This window comes from Pogona vitticeps, chromosome 4 (genome assembly GCF_051106095.1).
Source record: "Pogona vitticeps strain Pit_001003342236 chromosome 4, PviZW2.1, whole genome shotgun sequence".
Taxonomy (NCBI): Eukaryota; Metazoa; Chordata; class Lepidosauria; order Squamata; family Agamidae; genus Pogona; species Pogona vitticeps.
In genome coordinates this window covers 32,167,539-32,186,623 of record NC_135786.1, presented here as the reverse complement: position 1 = coordinate 32,186,623, position 19,085 = coordinate 32,167,539, and the positions used below count along the sequence as shown (strand labels likewise).

General features: G+C 40.9%; 1 protein-coding gene across 1 annotated transcript; it reads left to right on the top strand.

The window, feature by feature from the left end:
• The first annotated feature begins 91 nt into the window (after positions 1-91).
• Positions 92-18,436, top strand: LOC110083023 (ubiquitin carboxyl-terminal hydrolase CYLD). Its single transcript, XM_072997002.2, has 11 exons — positions 92-7,511; positions 8,220-8,331; positions 9,136-9,277; positions 9,824-9,931; positions 11,359-11,438; positions 11,537-11,603; positions 12,550-12,679; positions 13,505-13,613; positions 14,888-15,000; positions 16,477-16,660; positions 17,682-18,436. The coding sequence occupies exons 1-11, from the start codon at positions 7,008-7,010 to the stop codon at positions 17,879-17,881; spliced, it is 1,749 nt and encodes a 582-aa protein (XP_072853103.2). The 5' UTR covers positions 92-7,007; the 3' UTR covers positions 17,882-18,436.
• Positions 18,437-19,085: the final 649 nt, after the last annotated feature.

Genomic DNA, 19,085 nt, shown 5'->3' with positions numbered 1-19,085 from the left:
TGGCTCGCCTAGTTTGGAAACTCTTTTGGGATTGCAGTAAGTTGGATGCGCACGTAACACCTCTAGAAGACGAACACCGTACGGCAGGGTCCGTGAAGGAGACCTTGGAAGAGCCAGGCAGATGGGAGTAGTGGGGAAATACAAAAAGCGTCCATGCCAGCTTTGTCGTCTCTTGAAGGAAAGCCTGGAAAATTTGTTTTTCAGGAGTACAACTGCTGGAATCCCTCTGTATGCTCAGTGACCTGTGTGCCATCCAGAACATGCCCACCCTCATCAGAAACTAAGCAAGGCCAGACCTGATTAGTATTTGGGTGGGAAGCTGGGAATGCCAGGGATCTCCAGCTAGGGCCAGAAAAGAATCCTTCCTGAAACTGTGAGGAGCAGCCGCCAGTCACGGTTGACAATCTAGGGCTAGCTCTCTCTATATAAAACAGCTTCCTATTACAGCTGCCCAGCTATCTCTTGATTTCTTTCAGAGGCCAGTTCGGTGCTGTAGACTAGATCTGGATGCAGTCTGGAGAGATGTGGAGCCCCCCTCCCCCCCCCCCCCAGTTTGCTTTAGTCCCTGGATTTGGACCAGTTCAGAAATTCAGATTAGTGTGAATTGCCCCCTTAACTAGCACTGGAAAATCAAAATGGCTTTTTTCTCTAACATATGAGAATTTGGACATATTATAAAACCAAAAGCAGGACATGAACCTCCTAAATGTCAGACAGCTAGCTTCAGGGGTTTGAGTACTAAGTGTATATTTGCAATTTGCCATTTTTGAAAAACAGAATACAATTTTGAAAAGCATATATGAGTGTTCAGTCATGTCCATTGATACTTCTTTTGTCCTGCTACTATCTAAAGTCCTTAGAGAGCTACCTAATATTACAGTTGGAAAACTGTAGTAAAGGAGAGCTAATGGGGGAGTTAATAAGGGAGCTAGTGGGGGAAGGTTTTTCTAAGTACTGGGCATGTGCATTGAATCAATAGAACTTATGGAGACATTGGCTCACCAAATTGCCACTGATTCTAGTTGTGACACTACACTAAGCAATGGGCTTTCAGCTTTTCTATGGCTTTTTCCTGTTAGTTTTAAAGGTTTCTGCATCAATCCAAAGCACTTTGAAAGTCTTTGCTCATGTCAGAACTTAAGCTGGCCATTCTGCTTCAAGCCAAACCTCATACAAATTGTTCCAAGTTGGGCTGATCTACTTCCTGTGTTCTTACAACTAAGTGTTCTAGTACACTTGCTTCACATATGAGCTGATTGGCCCATGTAAGGACGGTATTCAAGGATTCTCATGTGCAAGTTCGTCCTCAGTCACACAGTTGGCATTTTGAGGAGCAACTGCAGAGCCCGCAGAATGTTTAAAACAGTCCCAAAAAGTATCAATTGGAGGTGTAAAATGATTTATTAAATTGTTCTACAATTTTAAAAGTTTTATGGTTTTTTTTATTACTCTCAGAAGCCCCCAGCTGAATCACCATTACATGTGCAATAGTACAGGTAGAGGAACAGGGCTGACCCAAGACATCTGGCCACCTGAGGCAACAAGCAAGATGGTGCACCATCTCGCCATTACACAAAGAAGCCAACTGAGCTGAAAGTTTAATTTTACTTCCAGTGTTGGTGAACATCACAGATCCAGGTTCACTGAGCCATGCAACTGTTTCTCTGTCTGCCTTATCTCATGGGGAGGCTGTGAACACAAAGGAGGGAGGAGAAAAACTATGTATACTACCTTGAATTAATTGGAGGGAAAGTGTCATACAAATATTTTATATATTTTTATATTCAATAGATAATGTATGTCATACCAGAACAACTAAAGAAGACACAAGCTTATATACTTACTTATATGCTTATATACTGCTGTTAATCATTCTTACAACTGTGTATACTCACAAGCACACATGTATGAGCAAGTCCAGCATGCCCAAAATGCTTCTGCTTCGGATGACCTGGTTTTCTGCTACCGATGGAATTACGTGTTGTCAGATACCCCACCCAATAGAACATAACATGCATGGTGAATCAGGCAGAATGAGCACTACTGCAAACAATAATTACCTAAAGCGGTATTATGTGTTGTTCTTTGTAGTGTTACATAAGTACCAATTCAGTGAGGTCATATCTATGTAGAACTAGCCTAGAAGATGACTATTAATCATAACTCTGTCTCACAAATATTACCCTGTTTCCCCGAAAATAAGACCTAACCTGAAAATAAGCCCTAGTATGATTTTTCAGGATGCTTGTAATATAAGCTCTACCCCCAAAATAAGCCCTAGTTAAGTGAAACCCTGCCCTCCACCATTCTGCAACATTGTGCAGAAACCAGAAGATGACATGACTGTAAAATAAAACATCCCCTGAAAATAAGCCCTAATGCATTTTTGGAGCAAAAATTAATATAAGACCCTGTCTTATTTTCGGCGAAACTGTATGGTTTCCATGGGAAAGATTTTGCAGTGTCTTTCTTTTATTCTTATGGCATGCCTTTGAAAAAAGGATTAGGTGACTCAGAGCAAGAAATATATGAAAAGATCAGGCACTTAGAAAATAAATAAATAGAATGCTCTCCTACTTTACATTGCTTTTTCTTTGAACATGGGGAAGTTACTTTATGGATTAAAATCACTATTAGTCTTAAGGGCTCAGATGTTCCGAGAGTATCGGCAAAAAAAATTAACTTTTCCCATCTCTGGAGAGGAATGCAGTAGTGCTCCAGTTCATGTTCCCAAGCAATTAGTATTAAGAGGCAGACTGTCTTTGATACCGGAGATAATGTATAGAGCCATCATGAATAGTTGCCGTTGGTATACTCGCACTCAATTAATTCATACAATCTCCTTTTAAAGCTGTCAAATCTGGCAGCCATCCCACGAGCACATCTTCTGAAAGACTGACAACATGCTTTGTGAAGAACTTTTTAAAAAATCTATTCAGAATTTCCCAGTTTCCATAGGTGACCTTAGTATTATGTGAGGAGGGAGAAGCCATCCTACCCACTTTCACCACACTGTGCCCTTCGGTCAAGTCATCTTTTACTTGTCTCCCTCGTTTTCCCTGAAGTAAAAGGTCCCAGGCATTTCAAGCATTCCTCACAGGGGACTTGGTCCTGCCCTTTGGTTAATTTGGCTGCTTCCGCTTCCTCTCACCATCACTTCAACTCTATGACAACCTATTTTAGGGCAATGGCCAGAACTGTGTAAACAATATTCCACCCATGATTCTACATCAATGTTATTTTCATATTGACAGCCTGACTTTCAATTCCTTTCCCAATGTCCTCAGCATGAGTTTTATTTTTTTAACAGAAATTCCACATTTTCACTGTGCTATTTACCTGAAATTCCTTTTCTGGATAGCTTTCCGCTTCCGAGCTATGGTGGCTCTAGCTTTATCCTGTACTAGTGATGTGATCACTTTTTGCTGCAGTGAAACTGGGATTGAAGTGATTGGAAAATCCTTTTTGCTCCTTTACAGGTGGTGTAGGGGAAGATGGTGCAAAGGGGCACACATTTCAACACTTTACACACTGAAAGTAGTTGTAGTTAAGATTTAAAGAAGCATGGACTGATTCTCAGGGGTGTGAACAGAAGTATGGAACATGCTAATGTTGTTCTGTGTTTACAAAATCCACCCCGGAGGCTGTCCTGCTATCCAAGATAGAAGGCACACCCTTGGTGCTCTTATAAAAACTGCAAGCCAGGCTGTGAACAATAACTGTGAGACCAGAAATCGGATCCTTTCCCAGGCCAGGTAAGCAAGGTTGTTTCTTTGTAGAATGAAGTGAAGGCAACTGATAGGTACCAAAATGTTTTCTGTCTAACGAATAATAGTTTTTTAAAACTGTGAAGGCAGGAAATAGATGGCTAGTCTTCTGATTGTGTATTTTAACCAGATTTGAGTAAAAGAAAGAAGCCTTCTTAACCAACACTTATATAAATCACTTGGTGTTAAAATGTGAATCAAAATACTTTTCTTAATAGAAAACTGCCATTTAAATCCAATGATAATTTGTGTTTGTGTTACAGTATGTCTGAAAGGGGGTACTGAGGCAGAGATTTCTGGCATGCCATATTGGGCAATATCAGTTTACTGTCTGTCACAAAAGAACACATAAGATAGAACTTATCCATGGCAAGTTTGGGCTAAGACAGTTTGTTGGCTGAAGCAAAGAAAACCGTAGTGTTCCTAACAAATAAAACATTGTCTTGAACTGGAACATAGTCTCTTTCACCTTCCTCCAACATGGTGAGAAGGGGCTTCCAATCTTCTAAAATGAAGGGGTTACCAAAACTAGAGTTCCATGGTCCTGGTGGCTTGGCTGGCAACCATTCCTTCATCGTCATTCCTGTCTGTACAGGCAACAGGGGCATAGATGCGTCTCCAAGGAACTCCTCTTACTTGGAATATCCCCCGGGTTCCAGCACCTCCCAAGCCTTCTCCAGTCTTCCGTCTTCATCATCTCCCGCACTCAACATTTACTCCTCTCCCTTCTCTCCTGTTCTACTCTTTCTCTTTCTTTTCTTAATTTCCAGGGAGGAGGCGGGGCCGAGATGGATGGAGGCTGCAAATCGAGAGCTCTCTCTCAATTGTAACCACTGATGGAAGTTCTGTAGGCTTGAGATAGCCTAATCAAATTTTTCAGGAGAGGAAAATATATCTGAAGAAGAGAAGCGCCATCTGAGAAGGGGTGGGGGGAGCCCTGAGCTACCTCCCTATCTCAGAAGGTTGCCATTCTCTTTGGCCGGTCTGAAAAATTGACACAGTCCAGGAGGCTGGAGAACGGATATGCAATTATATCCCAGATTTACAGACACCACTGTAAGCAAATTTATTTTTATTACTACATATGAGCTGAACAGTTGGAAATCTACTGCAGATATATGAAGGTAGGTGGGAGAAGTAGGCTGCAAGACTGAACATTGAAAGAATTCAGAAGCGGGCAGCTGAAGAGGACTGGAGGGAACACAGAAGTTCATTAAAAGAGACTTTTCGCCTGATGAATTGCTGAACTATCTGTCCGCAACGTTCCTCTTAGAGACCCGCCAGGATATTATTGAATGTTATTGAACAGTCTCATAACTCTGATCATTTAGATTATGCCTACACCCACCTGAAGTTTATTTATTCCTGAAGAAACCAGTATGTCCTGTACAGAGACGAAAGTAGAAAATGAAGGCTGCTCATAAACGAGGTGACTCTCCCCTGTGGTGGATTACAAAAGGGAATAGATGGGATTCTATTTTTCTTTCATCTTGATTTGATTCATTTTGTTGAGCATGGTTGGGGGAGGAGTTGGAAAAGTAGTTTTTGGGGGTTTATTATTTAAATTTTCCTGCTGTTCCTGAAACTCCATGGCGATGCTAGAAGAGACAAGGAGCTTCTCTTCTGCTTTATCTCACCTTATCTTTTTCTACTCAAAGCCTGGAAAGGTGCCTAGAACTGTGAACTAGCTGACTTTTGGCTCTTTTTTTTCCTTTGTTAAATCTAGACATAAATAGCTCCCTTGAAGTGAAGTAATATTTACCATACTTATTATATTCAGGATATAGTCTCCCCATTTGGGGGTGGTCAAGGAAAGTTTCCCCTCTTCATTAAGAACATTGATTTTTTTTTTGTTTGATGCAATGTATATTGGGTGATCCCTATTTGTTGGTTGCTTGATCTCTTTTTGTTGGTTGCTCTCATACCCTTCCACATTTCCATATTTCTAATGTCCTAGATTATTAAAGTTTAAATAAGAAGGGGGGGAGCAGATATCAGTGGAGAATATTGGAGAACTGTCATATAAAGGGTCTTTTTTGAAAATACAAAAATAACTGCAAAACCTAAGGCAGGGAAAGGAAATCTGGTACCAGAATCTACACTACTGAAATTGATGCAAGAAACCCAGTCTTCTTTATTAATGAAAGAATATTCTGAGAAGCTCATGAGCACCATGCTCAGCCAACAGACAAGCCATTTTGATAGAAAGTTTGATGTAATTAAGTCTGATATTTCAGCCCTGAAAATTAAAGTGTCTGGCCTCTCCAAACAACAAGAGGACAAGAATTTACAATTGGGGCAAATGAAAGAAGATATGTCATAGCAAAATCAAGAAATACAGAAGACAGTGAGATTAGCAAAGAAAATGGAGAAAAAAGTAATAGAACTTCAGAAGGACTTAAGAAAAGTTGAAACTAGACGAAACCAACATGAAACACTCAAATCCAGATGGAGAATGCATCACATATTCTGAGAATACAGAATGTACCAGAAACTCAAAATGAAGACGTCTTAGAAGCTACAACTGATTTACTATCAGACTGGGTGAATTGTGAGAAGGATGAAATTAAGTGGAATATAGATGCGGCCAAAAGAACATCCTCAGTATTTATTTTAAAAAATAATCTCCCAAGAGAGGTACAAATTAGATTCACTAAAACCACACATAGAGACAAAATTCTGAAAGCAAGGCAAGATAAACAATATGTAAGAGAAGGAAGGAATCTGAAGACATTGAAACATATCCCTTGGGAAATAAGAAATAAAAGGAAAATGTATGAGAATGGATAAAGACTATCATCTACATAATCAATAAGTAGAATAACACTATATCCGTCTGAATTTGATTTCTCTCTCTCGCTTACTGTTTATATTTCTTTCTGATATGTGGAAGTATTACTAGAAGAGAATGTATAGAATTACTATGAAAAATATTGATCTGTAATGTATCCATTCAAATCCACCCCCTCCAAGGGTACCCCTATCCCAGCTGCCCCTTACCTAATCCTACCTTTACAATGAATTTTTTTTTCAAAAATTGTTCTCAATGTGGATCAATTTTTGTTTTTTAATAATAGCTTTGTATAATATTTTAATGTATTATTGTATGTTTTAATTGTTGTGAGCTGGTTTGGGTCCCCTATGGGTAGAAAGGCAGTATATAAATAATATTAATTAATAACTGAATTAGTAAGTTAATTAATTAATTAATTAATCCCATTGTTCACTGTGCTATTAATCATGTATCAATTATTAGTGGCTGTAGGTTGGTCTTTACAAGAATTCTTGCACTTTCTTGTTTTATCATGTTTACAGATTGCATTTCCAGTCATGGAATTAGCTCTAGAGAAGAAAGAGGCTTTCATTGTCACTCGAGAGATCCATGCAGGCAGAAAGAAGATCCCTGTGGGATCTATAGGTTGCTTTCTGGAAGGCAAGCATGCCATGGGTCGCATTGTGGACCTGAAATCCAGGCCCGTCATAATACTGATGAACAGTCATATCAAACCTCTCAGCCGGCACCAAGCTGGTCTCTTGCTCACGGTTGAGAGCCCACAAAAAAGACATGGCCTGTTTTGCAATGAGCAACTCTTTGCTTCCATTTGCTGTCTGCAAATCCATGATGTGGTACGGATCAGATATGGCAGAGCGGTGACAGCTGGTATTGTGAAAAGCTTCTGGGAACGACACAGGAAGCCAGGCTTTGGAGAACTGAAGATGGTCCTGATCGAGGTGGAGTTGTTGGTAAGGCAGCAAGAGGCTTACATGTCAGGATTGGTCTTGATGTTGTTCTTGCACTACAATGCTATGTGTGTTTACTCAGAATTCCCATCAAATTTAGTTGAGCTTCCTCGTAGGTAATTGGTTATAAGAAAGCAGTGTTAATCAGTTACTACAGAGCAAAGCCTTGGAACTTCCTATTCCTTTCTATGGCTCAATCTGTCTATTCCTTAACCCTCTAGTTCAGGGTGTGGTAGGAGCTGGAAAATGTTTTGATTCAGCCAGTGACTGAATTCCAGTTTGGTAATCACCTCCGAGCCACATTCCAGCAGCTGGCAAGGCTAAGGGTACTGGACAACAACAAAGCTGGCTGAGTGGCTTTCAGTCTTTACCAATGTCGACATTTTCTAACTAAGCATAGCTCAACTCTATGCTTGTCTGCTCAGGAGTAAATCTACTGCATATGCTTTCAGATACGCAAAGCATTGCTTGCTTCCCTGTGTGTAAAACTGCATGCACTTTTTCTATGCACCATCATGCCCCTTGCACTTTTCTTCCTGTGATAAACATTCTAAAAAGTTATGCTAAATATAGCAGATGGAAGATTTCCCTAAAATATATATCAATGGTACATTAAAGAAACACCTTTTTTGTAAGGAAGAAGGTACAGAGTCTGCTTTTAGAGAATTCTTCTACAGTAATCCTTCTTCTCTGCTTCCCAAACTGACCCAGAATTCTGGAATTGTTTCCTTTGGTAACAACTATTCAAGGCTGAAGGTTGATGCAAGCAAGATCGTCACCGTTAGCTCCAGCATTACCAGTTCCCTCAGATGTCAAGACATTGGTAAGAGCCCATAAAGACTCCAGCTAGATGACTGTTTGCTACTTTGTTAATTAAAAGTGTTTATTTATTCCTTCTCAGCCCAAGCAAGGCACTATAGAGAATAAATATTCCTGTAAAACTGATTGCAATTATGTACCATCAAGTGGCTTCCTAATTACGGCAGTCCTAATAGGGCTTACAATATTTGTGAGATTTTCAAAATGTGATTTACCGTTGCTCCTCTAGAAGGAATTTCCATATGTAAGTGGAGATTTGAATCCAGAACTCCTGGATCCAAGTCAGGCATTCTATCCACTACACCTGCCCATCTTGGAAAGGTGAGACCCTTTTAAAAAAGTTTGGAAGTCCAGCATTCTTTACTTCTTCAACCATTCCATGTCTGTGAAACACCTTTAATCCTATAATGTAAGGTAGAATTGCTTTTAGTTTGTAAAATTCTTATATTTTTAAAACCCTTTTATCTGTTTATTTACATTTATGCCTTGCTCTTCCACTCTAAAAGAGCTTCCAGGAAAGGTTACATCTTCCATAATTCCTCTGTGTTGATCCTATAAGCTAAGGCTGGTGGAAGCTAGAGGCTAGAAACATATAGAGGGCCATTCTGCCTTATAGTGACCAGCAAAAAGTCACCCCAGCGGCTGGGGGAATTGAAACTGGGTCTCCCCACACTTCTTAAGGGAGCTGAAGTCCAATAGTGATTGGGGACGCAAGTCTGGGGAGCTTTGATTTAATTTTTTCATTATCATAATGATGAATAACAGGGCCCATTGTCTCACATATTGATCCAACTATTTTTTTTTCTAGAGGGCAGTTGTCTAAGCCAGTACTTGGCAGAAGACAATGCTGAGGCAGCATGGAATCAGGAGGTTCTGCAGAAGATGGAAGGTGCCATGAAAGGCATCCAGGGACACTGCAACTCCTGCTACCTTGACACAACCCTCTTCAGGTGTGTTCGGCGTTAACTCTAGATAGAACCTGAGTCTGAGGTTGCCCCTTCAACAGTGGTTGAAATCCTGCTGTTTAGCCTGGTGCATCTCACTAGAGTAAGCGAGTAAGATTGGGCGAGCCAACCCCTTTATAATACCATTGATTTAAATGGGCATACTCTTTAGCACAGTAAGTCACAAGTAGAGAGTAGGCTTATTTGAACCAATGGAACTTATGTAGAAGTTGACTTATCAAATCCCCACTGATTAAATGGGTGTCCTTTGGTGTGACTTATTACACCAAGAAAGAGGATTTCAGCCATTGTGTCCTGGGCCCAAGCAATGCTACCCAATGTATATACCTCCCGGAAAGCAGACAACTAGACAAAGCTAAAATAGAACACAGTCATTTGGAGAATGCTGTTATCTCAGGGCCTGCACCATCTATGGTTGGTCTAGTTGTTAGCCAGGTCTATGTAGTTGTTATTGTCATTTTGTGCTTAATAGTGTGTATGTCTCCTTCATATTCCAGCTGACATGATCAATGTGTATTTACTCCTTTGCAGTTTGTTCAGTTTCTCCTCTGCCCTGGATGGCATCCTCTATTCTGCTGATGTAAAAGACACAAGGGCACAGCAAATCCTGAGGCAACAGATTGTGCAGCCTTTGAGGCAGTGAGTTCCATTAGATGATTTTTTTAAAACCACCTAACCAGTTGTGAAGGCAGGAGGAGAAGGGGACGACAGAGGATGAGATGGTTGGACAGTGTCATTGAAGCTACCAGAATGAATCTGACCCAACTCCGGGAGGCAGTGGAAGACAGGAGGGCCTGGCGTGCTCTGCTCCATGGTGTCACAAAGAGTCAGACACGACTAAACAACTAAACAACAACAACCAGTGGTAGTCAAGTTTGGCTATTATGTTTTCCGTATCAGATTGTTATTTATTGCTTCTTCTGCCAGTGACATGTATCACCTGCTAATGAAGAAATTTTTCATTGTGAGAAAAGAAGGCGAAAATAAAACAACTCTCCTTTCAGAGTTTGGAAATATCACATTTTTGTGCTATAATGTCCAGAGGTAGACATGGTGACTAGAGATTTCTGGGAGCTGCCTGCTCTCTCCTCCCTCAACTTTTCCAGCTTTTGAAATATAAGTTTTCTCCTGCAACAGTCAGTGGCAGGCAGAGAGAAGATCTACTGATCAAACTCTTTTGATTTGCTATAGGGTCGCACAAATCTCTGACTCCCAAATTTTTAACAATAGCAAAAATAAGTGACACTTTCTACTCTCCTTTTAACCTATATTGCTGAACTGAAGAAAGTGCAGGGTACCAATGTACTGCAAATACCCCAGAGAGATCTACTAACGCATTTGGATTTTGCTCTTGCCCGGCCATAGTACACCAAGGGTTCGGCTAGGCACAAGGAGACCCAGTTCATCCATGAACCTTCTTGAGTTATCTTGAGATGGTGCGGAGACAGGATACATTGGGGGGGGGCAATGATTGCCAGAATCACACACTGAGTACTTTATGCTGGTTATAGGAGTTGCAGTTCTGAAAATGAACATTTCCTTGAGCTCAATGAAAGATAGGCAAGATATACATGTAGTGAGTAAATAAATAAAAGAGAATAGGAAATTGCAATGGATCTACTTTTTACAAGGCCAATTTCATTTCCAGACAGTGGGTTTTGCATTAAGCTAGAGCACACAGTTATACTAATACCTGGGCTTTTTTTCTGTACAAACTGAGCACAGGACAGGACTTGGATAAAGAGAGAACTAGTCGTGAGGTAGCATCAGTTTCCATCATGATAGCAACCTGCCCCTGCAGCTCCCTAAGGGATATTTTTGCCCAGTAGTCTCCTTGGTTACATCCAAAATGGTTGCATTTCTAGCTGTAGTTATCTATAAATTATCAAACAGTGTATAAGGCCAAGCCACTGACAGAGCTTGGCGCAGTTACTACAGCTCCTAACTTCCCACAGCCAACATGGACATGTCTGGGAGCTGTAATTGCCTCAAAGTAACTTCCCCAGTCTTTGGACGCTAAGCAGGTGAAAGCAGCATAAACTCATCAAAGTTTTGCTCCTTGCCAGGCACGGCTATGTGGGAGCTGAGAACGTGATGAACTTGAGGAGAATGCTGCGATGCGAAAGCTTTGTTACAGAAGAGAAAGGTAAGTGTCTGTCCACAATGAAAATGGTGCAGCCTTATGACACGGAAAGCTGATTGCTTGAACCATTTGGCTGTCCTAACAGCTACTCTGTTGTACAGATCCAGAAGAATTCTTGAATGTCCTTCTAGGAGAAGTCTTGGCTGTAGAACCCTTGCTGAAAATTAGGTAAGAGTTTGATGTACCTATAGCTGTTTATCTCTGCTTTCAGGGATCTGATATCATAACAGTGGCTAAGGATGCCATCTCCCAGAAAAAAAATGAATTATCATATCTACATAACGTTTTGTTATGGAACCAGAAAGGGGTACAGGAATGCACCCCAGCATCTTGAGTGGCTTGAGCAGTTTGGGACAGCCTGAGAAGGTGCCACTCAGTAGTTTTTTTGGATTGGCATAGTATGGAATCATATCTTGGGTTCAGAACAGCTTTTTTTAAAGGCTAAAACAGAAATATCTGCATCAGCTGGTCTGAAAGGAAAAATGGCAGAGCTTTGAAAAGTTATTGTTTTAGACTATAACTCCAAGAGTGCCAGCTGAGTAACTCTTGTACTCCAAAAGAATAACTTCTCCAAACTCAGATAACCTGGACCACTCCTAAGAAGACTCCTACCAATAGCCTAGCCAGTGCCTATGTATAGTTTTCGGATCAGCTGTCAACCATACTTGTAGCCGCCCAGTTCTGACCTTTATCTTAAAAATGTAGCCACCAAGGAACACCCTGATGTCTATATTGCATTGACTGGCAGGAAAGGAGATGGGATGCCCCGGAGAGTTTTCTCCCAGGGAAAAACAGAGAAAAGCTCGAACACCCCCTAAATTTGCATAGCTGCTTTCATAGTAGAAAAGCTATTCAGTCTTCTAATGCAATAAATATTCCTAAGGCAGATTTTATCCATGGTAAACATGTAATATATATACAGTATCTGTGCCAACTTTCCTCAACCAAGTTCATCTCATCTATATAGATCTAAAAGTCCCATCATTCCCAATAATTGATGTGCTACCTGGGGATGATGAGAGATATAGTTCTACATATCTGATGAGCTCCAGGTTAGATAAGGCTGATATATATGCTAGAAAATTTAATATTTCTTCTCCATCTAAAATTTTAGGTCAGAGAGCGAAGTGCTTGAGTATAACTGCTATCAGATCCTTGCAGAGACAGATGCCACCATCAAAGTCCCCACTGTGCAGCAGCTGCTAGAAAAGTCCTTGCTCTCCAATGACCTAAAGTTGGGTGAGGTACGCAATGGCTGAAGATAACACTTTGCATAGGTGGAGGGGGATTCCTATTCATATAAGCACAATGCCCTGTCTTCTTTTTCTCCCCATCCTTCCAGAGCTCACGTAATTTATACAATGTAGGGATGAAATGCTGGATGGGCTTGTGGTGAGCAAATAAATTAGAAAGAACAAGAGTCTGAAAGCCAGAGTGGGCTCCAGATGTTGCTGGACAGCATCCCCATCTGCACAATACAGCCAATGATGAGGAATGCTGGGAGCCACAGTCCAACAACATCTGGATGGTTGTACTATGCCAGTCCAAGGTGGTTCGCTACTCCACTTTTCTCAAAATGATCGCCACCTCCTCAGTTCTTCAAAACCAATATTTTGCTATTGTTGTAACACACAAAGAACTGGATAATGTTTAGTTCACTTGGTTTGATATTCCTATATGTTGGGTTCCATGATTCTGCACACCACAAATGGAAAACTGAGGCTCAGATACTCTGATTGCCTGTGGATGTGCATGTATCCCATATCTGAGCTAAGATCTGAAATCAAACCCCAAGGTCATCATTTTTAACATCTACAGCAGTGCTGGGGAACCTGTAGCCACCAGCTCCCATCAGCCCCATCCAGCAAGACAAATGGCCATGGAGGATTGAAAGTGCCAGTCCACCAATATCTGAAGGACTGCAAATTCTCCATCCCTTTTCTGCAGATATATTTCATGCGATAACAACAGTAGCAACAATCCATTCAGGAACAAGTGTTTTTCACCCAATCCATCATGAGCTGTAATGCAGTTCATAAAAAAACCCCAAATTCTTCTTTGCCTTTCAGATTCCAGCCTGCCTCGTCTTGCAGATGCCCAGGTTTGGAAAGATTTTCAAAAAGTTTTCATCAGTGTATCCCTCTCTAGAACTTGACCTCACACATTTGCTGGATCAAGGTAAGTTCATAAACCTTTGGAAGTTCTGGTGTTGTTTAAGTGGGATCTCTGTCAAGCCAAAGCCTTTCTGAATTAAATTAGACTATTTTCATTTCAAAGATCTCACACTTGTTACATTTATTTGTATCTCTCTTATTGTATGTGTATATATAAAGAGACTATGGACGTATATGCAATACTTAGGTCAGGTATTCCACATAGCACTAGCTCCCAACTGTGGCCCATATCCCACAGGTTGGAAATTGGTGGTCCATGGGAAACTGCATTGATTGATCACTAAAGTCCTAACCTGCAGGGAAGTGAAATGGACAAATCAATCACAGAGACAGCGAGAACAGGAAAAAGGTCACAAATGACAGTAGAATCCTTCACTGTATCATGAGCTTAATAATTAGAAATAGCTATAAGACCCCTGGATGTATACATTTGGCTCTGATCAGCCATAGACTGTGTTTAAAATAATTTGCTTATATGTAATCTTGAAAAGTGTGCTTAAAGTGAATCGTAATCTGTGAAAGCTCACATTGAAATATAGTTGTTAAAGATACTACAACACCTTTGTTTTTCTTTGTGTATATTTTATTTTTGTTTTGTTTGTGCATATTTTATTTGTGATGCCATGTCCCCGTCCTCCCAGAAAGCCACAATCCTCTGATTCAAAGCAAATCTCAATGAATTCAATAGATCTTACTCTGGAGTAACCATGTACAGCATCAGACTGCCTCTCTTGCAGTTTTTCTCAGCTTCAGCTGTACTTGATCCTCCTTGGCTGTGGAGCAGCCCTTAGCGATTTTTTTAGAAAAAGGTTCATTGTCAGTCCTTGACTTCCCTCCCATCTGATGTCACATCTTCCAGGGCTGTGTCACTCCCATAATGAGTCACATACTGTGCTCATTTTAAATAAATACTAAATTATAGTTTTGGTAGAAGGGGTTTCTAAAAATAGAGTATTACAGAAAAGAGAAAAATTAATAACATACAGGCTAGTTTTTCAGAAGGGATATTCATGGGTCGGTAAGACAGACTTACTGAAATGCTGGTCTGTGGTGAGTAACCGGGGGGGGGGCAGCCTTTCCAATCTGCATTCATCCAGATAGTTTAGAATACAACTTCCACTATCCCCAGCCAGCATGTCCAGAGCTAGTTGGGGGTGATAGCAGTTGTAATCTAACACAGAAAAAAAACCCACACACTGTGTTGAGCAATTTGCTTTAGCTGCTATATAGATGTAATTAAGACACCATCAAACCTAGATTCTTGTTGTGTGATTGTAGCCCCTCAGGTTTGTTGTGTATGCGGTGGGCAGACAGCATACAGATGCTCATGGTGCCATCTGGATCTTCATCTCCACCCGAAATACATGGAATTATTTGGCAACATTTCAAAGGTATGAGATTTTACCAAATGATTGTTTTAGGATGGAAATAAAAGTGTAAACCCAACGTCAAGCAAATCTTGGAGTGACAGGTGGACAGAATTTCCTTCTGTGCTGCAGGCCTCTGCTTGCCTGCAAACCAACTCTGTAGGGTTTCCTTGTTCTCCAGGGCAGCTTTTCTGGATGCATGGGGGACAATCTCTTCACTTCAGGATTTCACTCTTCTTCTAGTACAGGGATTCCCAATCTTGGTTCATTTAGTGTTCTTGGACTACAACTCCCAAAAACCCTGGCTGGTGGTGAAGGCTTCTGGGAGTTACAATCCAAGGCCTGGGTTACCCAAGCTTGGGAACCACTGTTCTAGTAGAAGTGGTTGTAGGCAGCTCTACAAAGACACCAGCAAAAGTTGTTGCCAGTTTTAGGGCCAGTCTCATCGTTCACCTATATGTAAATCAGGATTTCCAACAAGTTTCAATTGGCTGGAAAGAATATCTGGCTTCTAGTAGTTTAACAGCGGCAAATGAGCAATCTCAGACACAGCTGGCTTTGCACTCATCACTTTTGGCTTCAGTATTCTTCATCTGTAAAAGGGCATCATGTGTTGTTGTTAGACCAAGGTCTTGTTAACTACTTTGAGTAAACATCCTGAGTTTTTAGTAAACCAGCTGTACATTTGTGCACATGAGTTATATATAAAATATATCATCCGTGGAGGTCAGAAGTTAACTCTGCTTCTGATTAGTGGATCTCAAGTTTGGTGGAGAGTGGGAGATAAGACACCAGTCTGCCTCCTGATGATGTAAAGCACTGGTTCTTAACCTTGGGTTACTCAGGAGTTTTGGACTGCAACTCCTAGAAGCCTTCACCACTAACTGTGCTGGCTGGGGTTTCTGGGAGTTGCAGTTCAAAAACATCCGAGTAACAAAGGTTAAGAGCCACTGATGTAAAGCAGTGGTCCCCAACTTTGGGCCTCCAGATGTTCTTGGACTTCAACTCCCAGAAATCCTAGCCAGCAGAGGTGGTGGTGAAGGCTTCTGGGAGTTGTAGTTCAAGAACATCTGGAGGCCAAAGGTTGGGGACCACTGATGTAAAGGACATTGCTAAAGTCTCTTATCTGCTTAACTATGAAGGTGCCAATACGTAAAAGGTAGCATATCTAACTCATTTGGTAATGAAGGCCCTTCTTACACAACTCTGTTCAGTGGTGTCTATTAGGGCCACTGGCATGCCACTCCACCTCAAGGTCAGGCTATCCCCCACCCACCTCAATCCAGTCTGCTCTTCCATGGCACCGGCAGAAGTGATAGAAACTTTGAGCTTGTGATGTGATACCAGTGAAAACCACCTACCTGGATACACTCAAAAGAAAGAAAAACAGTATTGTTCAAGAAAGTTTAAAACAGGATTACAACTACTACTTAATTTAGGATGGTGGAGAAGGAAGAAAAAATACTACGCTTCTCTAATTGTTGTGTTTATTTCACACAGGCTCATCAGACAAGATTGAAGCATTCTTATAAAGAACTTAACTTCCACAGCCCCTCTGTTAAGAAGCACACCTTGGATCTGTTTGCGGTTCTGTGCATAGAGAGCAACCATTATGTGGCTTTTGTTAGATATGGTCCTTCTCGAAAGTCCTGGTTTTTCTTTGACAGCATGGCTAGTGCACTACGTAAGAATTTTTTTTTTTTTGGAGTTGCCTTATTTTCTGGGATGCATTTTTTAAAAAAGCTATTGATTTTTTAAAGTCACTGCCTCACTTCACAATGTCTTTTTAAGGGTTCTTTCCCTTCTTACTGACCCTTTTTTATCCCTAAATTCACTTACATCCGTACCTGGCTGTTTCTTCAGCACTGCTGCATCACAACACTAAGAATGAAAATTGGCTTTACTCCAAACAAGCTCCCCACAACTTTCCCACCCAAATGTAATATGGTTATTTTTAACAAGAGAAATAGAGCCAACAAAAGTGAGTGCAGGCAAGAAGTCATATGCCACATATGCCATTTCCACAGCAAACTATCTTAGGGTTGAACTAAATGTGCTTACATTTTTAGGCAGGGTGTTCTTTCAAACAGCGAAAAAGCTCTGCCATAGCACGAGATTTTGAATTTGTAATTCTGTCAAGCCGTGCATCTCTGAGGAAATCCAATTTTAGGAGGAAGAACAAGGTAATGGGGAGCAATAGGCATTTTCCTGAATGTCTACTTTGACTCTCAAGGGTTTTTGCAGTGAGGTGTTTTAGGCAACCAGGACAGGCTCTGGAACATTCTTGATCTGTGCTTACAGACCATATGGCAGCTTGGCCCACACCACTCATTTCTGCTGTCCAGACAGAAAAAGAAACAATTTAGCACTTACTACACTGTCTTGATTAATATGTTTTTGGTGGTGCACAAGGTCGCTTCGATTCCTCATCTCCAGATGTGAAGCCATGTTTTTGATGCACAAGGTCTTGATTCCTCATCTCCAGATGTGAAGCCATTCCCCTGCATGGAATAGCCCGCAGCCTCCATGTGATCAACTCATCAACAGATGTGTAAAATAGGCTGCAAATCAGTGTACTTGCAGTCTTTGTAATGTGTAAACACTTGTGTTTCATAGTTTTGTACCCTATTCTAGCATGTTTTCCCTCTATCCCATTCTTTGATAATGTGTCATTTTAATGCTTTTGTTGTTGTGCTTCTTAACAGTGGATAAGAACCGAACAAAGATCCCTGTGGTAAAGGAATGCCCACAGATTGGACAGTATTTGGCTATGTCACCAGAGGAATTTGCTGCTGTGGATACCAACCAGATGGACAAACTTTCCAGAAGGTTCTTCTGTGATGCTTACACTTTTATGTACCATGAACCAAAGCACAGTGTTTACCAGTACTTGGTTAGAAACTGAAGTCTCAAAGAGAAAGACGTGAGATATTTACAAGGACCACTACTTCTCTGTTGAGGACAGATGCATAAATCCTGGCATGGCCAGAAGTGGAAGTTTTCCATCTTAAAGAAAGTGGTCGGCATGATAATAAGCTTCTCATCTGAATACTACATTTTGGGGGCAAAAACACAATGTGTGTGTCTTCTGGACTTTTCTTATGACTGACAAACTGGCAGCCAGTGCCTCTATCACTGGTCAGCAATGTTCCATTGTGTTTGGCCATCCTTGTGGACCACATTTCACCTTTTCATAGTGGATCTGCCTGGTGGCACATTGCTTCAAGAACAAGGATAGAAAAGAATGACAAGTGCTTTCACAACAGGGTCAGATTGCCTGCAGAGAGAGCTTTTGGAAGATTAAAGTAGGGACAAAGATCTCTACACTCTGCTGGGTGTCAAGGAAAACCTGGTTCCTGTGTGATGTGGTCTTTGCTACATATATCAGGCAAGGGAGAATGGTTTGCTGGAAGCACACCACAAGCTAAGCATCAAGTGAAAATAAATGTATTTATTTAAAGCGTTTGTTTATCACCTTCCTACCCACCAGGGGTTTGAAGGCCATTTACAGTAGATTAAAATAATTCAGAACAGATTGAAAGCATTCAAACAAATTAAAAACAGTTTTAAAGGATTAATAACATTTAGAAACAGATTTAATGTGCAACTACACTGGAAAGCCAAATTGGAGCTTTGCCGTGATTTGATTTGCAGTTTGTTTTACATTTGAAATCGCAGTGAGTGCTCACCCAGGGGCTGTAGATTGATTTAGTTCACTATTCATACTTTATGTGATGTGATTCACATTCCTACCCACAGCCTCCTTCCTTCCTTCCTCTGGTCCCACCCCTGCTGATCTTTCTTCTGGCCCTGCCTCTACTGATCTGACAGGGAACTGACAGGAGTTTAAATATGGGAAATAATAATGATAACCCAGTAATAAGGTGCTAGGACAACCAAGTGCTGATTTCCTATTTGTACAAATTGTTTTTAAATCTGAGGACGACTGAGGGAGAGAAAAGAATGTAAGGGCTTGTTCCCTCCCCAATTCTGAATATCATGCCCTAACAGCCTAAGTCACTTAAACATCACCTGCAGACACGCTCGTCTCATTTTTACAAGAACATATCAGAACTAACCACACAGGAAAAAGCCTGTTCGAATAATTT